Source organism: Juglans regia, chromosome 13 (assembly GCF_001411555.2).
Source record: "Juglans regia cultivar Chandler chromosome 13, Walnut 2.0, whole genome shotgun sequence".
In the NCBI taxonomy this organism is placed as follows: Eukaryota; Viridiplantae; Streptophyta; class Magnoliopsida; order Fagales; family Juglandaceae; genus Juglans; species Juglans regia.
The window spans coordinates 28,608,942-28,620,107 of NC_049913.1; the positions used below are offsets into that span (position 1 = coordinate 28,608,942).

At 33.9% G+C, this 11,166-nt stretch overlaps 1 protein-coding gene across 1 annotated transcript; it reads right to left on the reverse strand.

The window, feature by feature from the left end:
• Positions 1 to 2,147: 2,147 nt before the first annotated feature.
• Positions 2,148 to 7,902, reverse strand: LOC109003959 (putative receptor-like protein kinase At4g00960). The gene is made up of 6 exons (XM_018982304.2): positions 7,583 to 7,902; positions 7,341 to 7,480; positions 6,520 to 6,730; positions 3,857 to 4,091; positions 3,296 to 3,446; positions 2,148 to 2,758 (listed from the first exon to the last, which is right to left on the reverse strand). The coding sequence occupies exons 1-6, from the start codon at positions 7,644 to 7,646 to the stop codon at positions 2,372 to 2,374; spliced, it is 1,188 nt and encodes a 395-aa protein (XP_018837849.1). The 5' UTR covers positions 7,647 to 7,902; the 3' UTR covers positions 2,148 to 2,371.
• Between the last annotated feature and the right edge of the window lie 3,264 nt (positions 7,903 to 11,166).

Sequence of the window (11,166 nt, forward strand, 5' to 3'; positions counted from 1 at the left end):
AATTATTTACACGTGCACAATGCACTCCAAATGTAGCGGTATCACTGTAGCAGACTGAAAATATATAGATAAAATACAACATCCGTTGGATGACCTTTATGAACTAATTTCTATATATTTTACAAATAATTAGGTTTTACATCATCCATTGAAGATGCTCTAAGACATAGGATTAAACTTGAAGCCATTGCCAAGCCTTATCTTATCAGATCGATTTTACTTTATTGGACAGTAAGATTTATACAGAAAGACTCAATAAAAGTTAAGTTGGAAGACTTTAGGTACGGTTTGGATAGTGAGTTGAGATGAAAGTTGAATAAAATACTGTTAAAATATTATTTTTTAATATTATTATTGTTTTGAGATTTGAAAAAATTGATTGTTTATTATATTTTGTGTAGAAATTTAAAAAAATTATAATAATGAAATAAGATAAGATAAAACATTTCTTATATCCAAGCGGAGCCTTAATTTCAATGAGCCAGAAAAATACCCCTACATAGCTCCCATGCAAACACTGCTTCTTATCCAAAAAATATTAACAGTGATGGGAAAAGGGGATCCAGCTCATAAAGTGAGTAACGGGTTATGGTAGAAATGGGCCTATGCCTAGGCCCAACGTCACTACAAAGGAGGCTCACCGAGTCAATGTGACTATTGTCAGTTCAATAGTTTGGGACTTAAAAGGGGATGGGCATGTCCCAACCATCTTGTCCTCAGTAATGGCAGGGGTGGCCAACGGTGCAGTAGTCATTCAATGAGGTTCGTGCCGACTCAAAAATGACCCGAACTCATATGACTCAGTACAATACGAACTAATTAACAACCCTAATTAATTTTGTAATTGTTTTTGTTTTGCCAAGAACAAATTGGAGGCAAAGCTCAACGTTTCAACTGTTTTTTTATTTATTTTTTTTTTTTTATGGGAAATAGACCGCATTCATTTATGAAAGCGAAGTTACAGCTGTTACTGATACATATAGGAAAAAAATTCAAATTACAAGCCAAACTACACACGGTTAGGCTCCACCAGTACACAAATTCTTTTTTGGCTGGTATGATCTTAACTTCTATAAACTCTACAAACAAAATCTCTAAGAGACCACACTCTGCTTAAAGTAGAGATTTCAAACCCCACCCTCTAGAGGAGCATAGTACTTTCACTCTATGGACAAAATGTCTAAGAGACTATTTATTTTTTATTATTAACTTAAAACAAAGGAAATAACAAAAAACATAAATGTTAACTGGGAAAATAGCGAAACACAGCTTGGAAAGCTGTAGATCCGCATTTTCAACCTTAGAGGAAATAAAAAAAAGCAAGCACATGGATTATGGTGGCACGCGCCTCCCTAGAAGTACAGTGGATAGTCGAGTCTGAAGAGACAGATGGCCCTGGTCCCAGAAATGCCACGCGTGGCAGCGGTAGAGCTCTCCTTGCGGTAGCGCGTGGATGTCACGTGCACACTTTGGACCGCGCGTGTGGCTCAGATGCCACTCCATTTGACGAGATTTCTCGCCTGTATGAAGGATCAGCGCCTTGAAAATCTTGCGATAGGACACGTGATGGTCACTGGGATCTGGAGAACAACAGATCAGCATTTCGCTTTACTTTAAAAGAAAAAACACACATAACCAGAAAAAGAAAAGAAAAAACCAAAGATAAGAGGGAGGAGAGATGAGGGATGAGGGAGGGAGGAGCCAAATCTCTAATCCCCCATTCTGGTCTGGCTATTTTAAGGGGCTACTCTAGAAAGAAAAGAGAGAGGAGCGAGAGAGAGCGAGCAAAGAGGTTGGAGTTGACAACTTTTGGAACAATGGTGTAGAGATGTTCAAACAGAACTTTAATCCTTTATAGTCTTTTGTAGTCTTTTATTCCCAATCTCTGTTAGCCCGTATCGGAATTCTTTTCACACAGTTTTGAACATCTCTCGATCTACCATGTTAAACTTGGACAGATTATCACTTGATAATGAAATATGATCGCTATGATGATTGGTCTATGCGTATGGAGACTCAAGTTGATAAGTCAAAGAGAAGCGCGTGGAAGCGTGTCCAATAGGTGATCTGTGTTTAGCAACAATACAGTCTTGGCTAGTGCCCTTAGGATGACTAGCTTGGGGTTAGTGGCAAGTGGAGGAGCAATGGAAAGAATCATCTCATTTCTCACCAACTTTCATATATAATATAACCACAAGTACAAATGAAGGAAACATGGCAGAAGCTCACGCCAAGCTTGTTTCCATTCTTCTGTAATAAAAAAAAAAACAAAACAAAATTCCCACTATAAGATAAGATATAAATATAAACAGACCAGATATAAACATATATAATGCACAAAGAATTAACAAAATCTCCTATTCCTTTTGGACTAACTTAGCATCGGACGTTTCCCATGAGGGTCAAATCTAGGGGTAGCCGAACTGGTTGCCGTTGCGCTGTTGGTATTAGTGGTGGAGTCAGAAGTATGTGTATCTGATTCCCCGGAAGTTCCTACGGAGGAAGACATTCCAGGAGGCCTCCGGGATCTTCGGTACCGAGATCCCGGCACTCCTGGTCTCGAGGGTTCTTCCATATTGACATGTTTCTTTGATAGCATCACCACCACACGACGCATGGTGGGTCGTAGTTGCGGATCGCCTTGTGTGCATAGCAGCCCTAGTTGAATGCACATTGCTACTTGCTCTGTGGCTGCAGATGATGCTAACGTGGGGTCCATGAGCTCCAAGCTCCTACCTTTCTTAAAAAGCTTGTATGCCTGCAGCAATAACAGTTAACAAACAGCGATGGATCTCAGAAATTAAATAATTAAAAAAAGTTATTATTATTATTATTATTATTTGGATAAGCTTCAAAGAAAATGTTCCGTAAATTAAATTTTGAATGATTTTTCTCAGAACTTGCGTAACTAGAATGAGAAATCAAAGTTCCCCAACGAGATTTCTCCGGAAGATTCCTCCGCAGGAAAAGTTTAATATTTTCCTCGAAGAAAAGTACGAAAGACAGCCTATAAGTCGAAACGCATGACGTGGACAGGACGGCAATATAAAAAGGTCGCCCGCCAGGATGTGGACAGAAAGGCAAAACTTTTTTTTTTTTTTTTTTACTTTTTTTTAATTATTTTTTTAAACACTTTAAATATTTTTAAAAAATATAAAAAAATCATAAATTCATTTAAAACTACTTTCTTAATTATTAAGTAAAAAAAATTAAAAAAATAAAATTCAATTCGGTAAAAATTTTCGGTAGAAAGTTTATGTAGGAATAGTATTTTCCATACTTGAATCTTACTTACCCAGTCAAGTAGATTCTGTGCATCCACATTAAAGCTGAGCGAGGAGTTCCTCTGCCCGCTGATTAGCTCTAAAACCAGAACCCCGAAACTGAATACATCAGCCTTTACCGACAGATTTCCATGCATGACATACTCTGGAGCCATATATCCGCTATTTTCAAGAATTGGAAGTAAAGAGATAAAATTATAAAATAGTAAAATAAAATAAAAAACTTGAAGTTTCATACTACTTCTCTAGAAATAACAAGAGAAAGTGTTAGATTCACGAATGAATCATTTAAATAAATTTATAAACTGACGTATTATTTTTTGTAGATTCACAAAGTATTTTTCAAATAATAATAGGAAAATACTTTAGCTATAAAGTCATTATATAAAAATAAATTTACAAACTGACGTGACTTAATGTGGCACATCAAATTATAAAATTATTTTTATTATAAAATAGATCTAACAAATTCTATGAGATCACATCAGTTTGTGTGAGTTTACTTTATATAATTTTTTTTGTATCAGTAGCAGTTTTCATAATAATATATGCTAAGTTGCATAATAACATACTTGGTGCCGGCCACACGGGTGTTGACATGCGTTTCATCTTCTGGGAAGAGGCGGGCCATGCCAAAATCAGCAATCTTAGGAACCCACTTATCATCAAGTAAAACGTTGCTGGCCTTGATGTCTCGGTGGATGATGCAATTATGCGAGTCTTCATGAAGGTAAAGCAAGCCCCGTGCAATGCCTGCAATTATGTCGAACCTCCGCTTCCAATCAAGTTCCTCTCTTCTGTTGGATTCTGTATTTAAACATAATAATCACCATCAATATGAGTACAAAGCACTTTGGCCCGTTATTCAAGCATAGAAAAAATAAACTAAAGAACGATCACCATCGTACCAAAATTTTTATTGTTTAATCAACTAAGTGATTTGAACGCTATGGATTTAAAAATGGTGGGGTCTCTCTTCTAAGCCACCGCCTTTTTGCAACAAGATCGGTCAAGAGAGAACTGTACAATTCAAAAAGATTTGGTGGCTTAGAACAGAACAATTCAAATTATAGAAGTCAAAGTCGCAAGAGCCGTCTCCTTCAGAAGATTTAGAGCAAGATGAAAAAATCATATTCAAGGCATGAAAGAAGTGCAAATATATAATTTTTTAGGACAAACTCTTCTTGAAACCAAGATAAGAATATTGACTGGCCATCATCTCAAAATATTAAAACCCCATAAAAAGAGGGGAGCCACACTCTTTAGGACTTACGCTTCATGAACACAACCATTGTTTCAGGAAGATATATATTTTCTATCAAGAAAATCAGAGACACCCACATCATATGTTTACATATTTCACGAACGGAAGTATTGTCAAATTACTGCCATTCAAACATAATTTTGAAGATATAGTTACTTCTTTTAAAGAAAGTACAAGCTTTTTTGTTCCCTAACGGTTGATGCATAAACCTGTTAAAGTATTTAAATCACAAATGAATAAGCTAAAAATGACTAAGCTAATAGGGTTTTTAAGTAATAAATGGTTTTAAAGAAAGCATGGATATTTCTTTGAAAAACATTGACGCATAAACCAGTTAAATGTAACACTTTTGTAAGAGATGATATCACAGCATTACCAACCCAAGAAAAAAGGCTATACTACAACATATTTCTGTTCTACATTACAGGATCTTCAACGTTTTGAGCATGTCTCATTATGAACAGCTGTCTTTCGTTTCTTACATCAAACACTACTTATTGCCCAATTGGCACTGGAAATCCCCTTCTTAGTAGTATGCTCTTGTCCAACTTAGAACATGCCTTTATAAAGCTATATCAGAAAAAGAAAAGCATTTTGAAGCTATTTAGCCTCATGCTTGCCTGTAGCTTTCCATTTAATTAGAGGCTGCTATCATTTTTCTGCATTTCCATTTAATTAAAGACATTGATATCCTTTTTCTTACGGATTAAAAATTGATAGTGGCTTTTCTAATAAGGTTGAACATCTTGGATGATTATTATTGTTCTGTATGTTGCTTCCAGTAGCTGATACAACATAGCTTGGATAATTTTGAACAGATAAGTTATGCCTCCAGTCGTCATCAAATGTGTTTTTCTTTTTACTTAGTTGTGCCAAGAAATTTCTGGAGCTTTTTGCTCTAAAATTGGCATACTGTGCAAGAAAAGTTGGATTATTCTGTTTAGTATACCTGACAAGATTACGTTGACATGATACTTTGTAACACCCGTCCTATATTCAAATCATATATAGTGGGTAAATTCAAAAGGTAGTCATGAGTGCTAAGTCTCTCATTGTAGGTGAACTGGCTTTATAAACAATCATAGGGAAGCTTCAAATTGACTAGACTTTCAGGAGTTATAGTGCAGATAAGATTAGCGTTTTCCCCAAGTCATTAAATATGGTATGTAGCCACCCTATAAGGCCAACCATGTAATAATACTAGAGCACTGTGTATCATGACCTTGATGAGGACATTAGGAATTTATAGGGGGAGTTTGTAACACCCCCGTTCTGCATTGGAAAAAAGGGCTAACTCACAGAGGGTGTGGTTAAGTTATAAAGGTAGTCCTAGATGCTGTCTCATATTTGGCTAATTAATGGGTGAGACTGAGCTTTATATGTGATTTTAAGGGAACTTCAAATTGACTAGTCTTTTTGGAGTTATAGTGCAGATATGACTGGCATTTTCTCTAGGTTGTTACATACTTAAATGGTGAGTTAAGTTAAACATGATTCGTCACTTTATTTCTAAATTTGTTCAAGTAATATGGACAAGTTTTACAAGGAATCTACCCAAAATATTAAGCAAATACTTCCATGACCTACATAAAAAACTGTTCATCCTCAGATTCAGTTCCTGTTATTTAGACTAACATATCGCAGGCTATAGAGAGTAAAGCATTACACATAGAAGCAAATTTGCAGCATAAATTTTGTATGTGGGGAAAAAAGGTACAATACTTCATAAAGATTTTATCTTGGATCAAAGACCAGAAAAGTATCGAGCAATATAATTGGCAGAACAATAAATTACTATTACTATGCAGCTGTATTACCAGCAATGAACTTAGAACCTAAACATACGACATTTTTCATTGTGTTTCACTCTGTTACTAGATAGAAATCTCCTTAGTGAGTAAAAAAGAAAGAAGAAGAAGACGAAAAAGAAATCCAAGACAGGAAAGCAGCTCAGAGTAACAGAGAACTTACTGAATATAAATTTGTCGAGGCTCTCATTAGAGACATACTCATAAACGAGTAGCTTCTCCTCCCCATGAACGCAATACCCCAACAAATTCACAACATTCCGATGTTGAACACGTGCCAACAACTTAGCTTCATTCATAAATTCTTTCATCCCTTGGTTTGAGCTGTGTGAGAGCTTCTTCACGGCAATCTCCCTTCCATCATTCAACTTCCCCTATTCGAAAAACACCCCATTACTTGGAAGAATTTTCAATTACTCTTTTAGGTTACCAAGATACTAAAGAAACTTTCTCCCTTTGGAACAATGGTCTAGCAAAAAACATGGTAAAGCTTGGTAAATTATTATCTCTTGGAATGGAAACTCGAAAAAGAAAAAAAAATAGGATTGAACATTTAACAACTTAGCACACTATAGAAATACAGCAATGAGGTTAGTGGCTTTAACAAGTTAAAGTATGTTCATACCTGTAGATGATATTAGTGGTTCATTTTATCGTCTGAATGTGGTTCTAAAATGTTCATATACATGTATGATACTAGTGGTTATATATTCTATTCAAATTTCCCATATAATTTTTTCAGTCACCACTACTAATCCACTATTTATAGAAACTCACTCAACCGTGGAATTAGTTGCTCAGGAAATAGTGAAACACCAATTCGATTATGTGGTACCCAACTAAAAGAAAGGGAAAAAATGAACAAGACGCCAAACAAAACCTGTAAGTACAGTAAATCTGACTTTGCCCTTAAACTTTCTCATAAACCAAACAGACTTCAAACTTTTCCGGGAAGCTTAAATCACACATGGATCATAATCTTACCTTGTAAACGGGTCCAAATCCACCTTGGCCGAGCTTGTGAGTTGGGTGAAAATCTTTAGTGGCTGCAACTAAGGTCTCATATGGAAATAGCTTCTGCTCCTGTCGAGCAATCCTCTCCAAATCTTCTTCATTTTTTCTGTCTAATAGATCACAACAGAAGAAGAACATAGATCATTTCGTGATCAGGAACGTAGCAAATCAGAAACATATGCAAAAATAGGAACTGGGTTTTGCTATGTTGCCTTTGCTTGATTTGATTTTGAAGGGCTTGATGAGATGCTGAATGAAACTCTTCGACTTGTCCATGGCTTTCTGAGGTTTCAAATACTAGGCCATAGAAGAAAACTTCCTCGAGTGTATATCTGAGAAGTAGTTTATTTTCCTTTGGAACAGGTTCTTCGGATTTTGATAATTCGTGGGAATCTTTGTCCGTAAACAGGATGGGGATCAATGATGATGAACGATTGGTTTATGGCTTTCAACAAAAAGTATTTGAGTTATGGTGTGGGAACAGGGCAAAATCTGAAACGCAATGGGCGTGTTGACCCAGTGACACCCAATCTTGACTTTCGGTTTCTAATTCGAAACTCTTTTGTTTTTTTTTTTTTTTTTACAGCTTTTGCTACACAGCCATCTCTTTTCATCAGCAGCCGTTGTAATATTTCCACGTGCTTTCTAAACTCCAACAAGTACGTCTCAAAGCCAAGCAAAACCACCTGCTTTTCAATTATAAAAATTATTTAAATATTTCATATTTTATATAAAATAAAAGTTTAGTATTTTAAATGAAACTGAGAGAATTTTGTTTTTTTTTTTAAGTTGTTCGGATTTGGTCAATCTAATTAAAGAAATGATATTTACAGTCATAGAATATGCAAGCGTCACGTACTCTTTTTAAAAAATTAAGTAAAATGAGATCTACATAAAAAATTTAATTTTTTAATAATAGACCTTATTTTTTTTAAAAAAAAATACGCAACGTTTTCTCAATTTATAATTATATCTAGCATTACTCATCTAATTAATATCAACTTTTTTACATTTCTACATTTGTAGGGTTACGCTTAATACGACCAGTTTTCTTTTTTCGTTTTAAACATCCATCAAACACAAACACTTTCAAATTTATTATAATTTTTTTAAATTTTCAAAAAAAAAATTAATTCAATTTTTTGAAATCACAAAATAAAAATTATATTAAAAAGTTATATTCTAATAATATTTAACTTCATAATATTTTTTATTCAACTTTTTCTATCTGATTTTCAAGATCCAATAAATATTTAACTTAAACTATCTCATTACTATTCATAAGTAATTTTTATTTATTTATTTATTTTGAATCACAAGCAATTTTATTACTATTTATAAAATGATCATCTTATCTCATTTCCAGACATCTTATTCGATGAGATGGCAGAAAATAAGAGATTAAGTATTATTAAGAATATCTCAGATGATTTAAAAATAATAGTGAAATCATTTATGAATAATAATAATAATAATATATAATATATAATTTATAAATAATAATAATAATATAATATAATATAAAAATTTTAAATATCTGAAAATAATTGTGTTTTTAAACCGATCCTAAACATACAAATAAAGTAAATAAGAGCAACGAGAAGAATTTTACCGCAAGAAAGTTTCATACAGAGTTGTTTTCCTATTTTCTCACAAAAACTAAAGAAAGAAAGAAGAAGAAGAATAATAAAATCGCTCCTTTTATTTATTTATTTTTTTTTTAAAGTCTCACAAATTATTATTATTATTTCCAAGCATTTAATGAGGGTTGAATTTCCTCGCATATACTCCATTCTAATTCATCGAACGCTTGAAAGGATTCAATGAGGGCCGTCTCATATGGGGCAAGTTTTAAATGGCCAAACTATGGGTGCCACCGTTAGAGATGGTGACAAGTTGTCTTGCGTTGTAGACTCGTAGTTTAAAGAGAGTCCTTTCATTGTAACGATGTCCAATAATTTTAAAGGTAAAATATTAATAATTTTTATTGAGTTTAAATTATATTTAATGAATCACATTAGATAAATTTACGAACGATAAATTATTAAGGTTGATTAAGAGTTTTAATTAAGATCAATAACTAGATGAAAACTCAGATATTTGTTAGATACCTTAAACTCATTTTAAAATTTAAGATTGATCATTAGAATTTTTTTCATTGTAATCATGATTAATTGAAGTCCTCTCTATAATCTCAATCACTCTTAATCCTACATTAAATGAAGAACTATTTAATTGTTAAAGTATATATATTTTTTTATTTCAAACTCTGTTGAGCACTATCCGAGGCCAAATTGAAATCTACTCCACCCTCTCCCAATTTCTCTATATATCTCTTCCCTTCCCTCTCTTAATTCCCCAAGCTGCAACTCACTTTCTCACGTTGCCATTGAGTCCCTCCACCATGATTTTTCTTCCTCCACGACATAAAGCATAACCACCAGCAAGCATCAAGCATCAAGATGCAACTCACTTACTCACGTTGCCTGTGAGTCTCTCCCCCCACCTTGATTTTTCTTCTTCCCCGACATAAATCGTAACCCTAGCAAGCATCAAGCCGCAACACCTTAGCTTCGTACCCTCCACCGTGCACTACTGCAGCACCACCATCGAAAGGTTCCCACGTTATGGATACACAAAGACGAACCACCGGAGCCCCTCACCTCCACGTGTCACACGTGGTAGCTATGTGGACTAGCGATATCAAGCTCCCTCCCTCACATATTTTCTTTAGGCACAGTTTGGTTAGCTAATACAGTTGAAAACATCTCATCTGGAGTTATACCGTACAATAGTTTTAGCTATCCAAACACAGTATTTCATCTCTTACGTTTTGAAACATCCACTTAAATGAACAATAAATAAACAGTATAAAACTGTGAAAATTGACATAAATAGTGAGTGAACAGTGCTCAAACTGACATAAATAGTACATGAACAGTATATGAACAATGAAAACTGATGTGAACATTACATGAACAATGCACAACAGGTACTTTATAAAACAATGGGATCCACACCTTTTCAAATCCTAAAAATTAAAAACTATTTCATCTCATCTCACTATCCAAACACATATTTTTTTTACAAACTATTTCATCTCATCTTAACTCAAAAATTTTATTACTATTCAAAATATCTCATTTCGTTTTATATATACTGTATATTCAAACGAGGCCTAACTCTCTCTACCTAAGTTCTCTCTACCCCTCCTTGAAATAGTTAGTTAAAATAACCCATGCCTGTTAGTCTTGACGGTATGGTTTATTATTTGAAATATTCTTGGGTTTATTAATTTAGGGCTCGTTTGTTTTCAGAGATGAGATGAGATGAGATGAGATGAGATGAGTTGAGTTGAGATTAAAGTTAAAAAGTTGAATAAAATATTGTTAGAATATATTTTTTAATATTATTGTTGTTTTGGAATTTGAAAAAGTTGAATTGTTTATTTTATTTTGTGTGGAGATTTGGGGATTTGGGAAAGTTGTAATCAGTCACGTTCCAAAAATATTAGATCAACGTTATCTCGATAAGTAGCTTGATAATAAATTAAGATTAATACACGTTAGCTAGTTATATATATATTATTATTAAAGTCAATTTTTTGGAAGCTAATGTTTATGTACCATGCATGTCATGATATTTGTAAGAACGACATTCATCATGTTTCATTCCGCATATTATAGTTATGTATGTATGATGCATCTCATGCAGCTTACGTGCATAAGACATGTAAACTATCTTATGTTCAAGTGGAAGATAAAATCAAATCAGTTTAATCAGATGACCATACAAA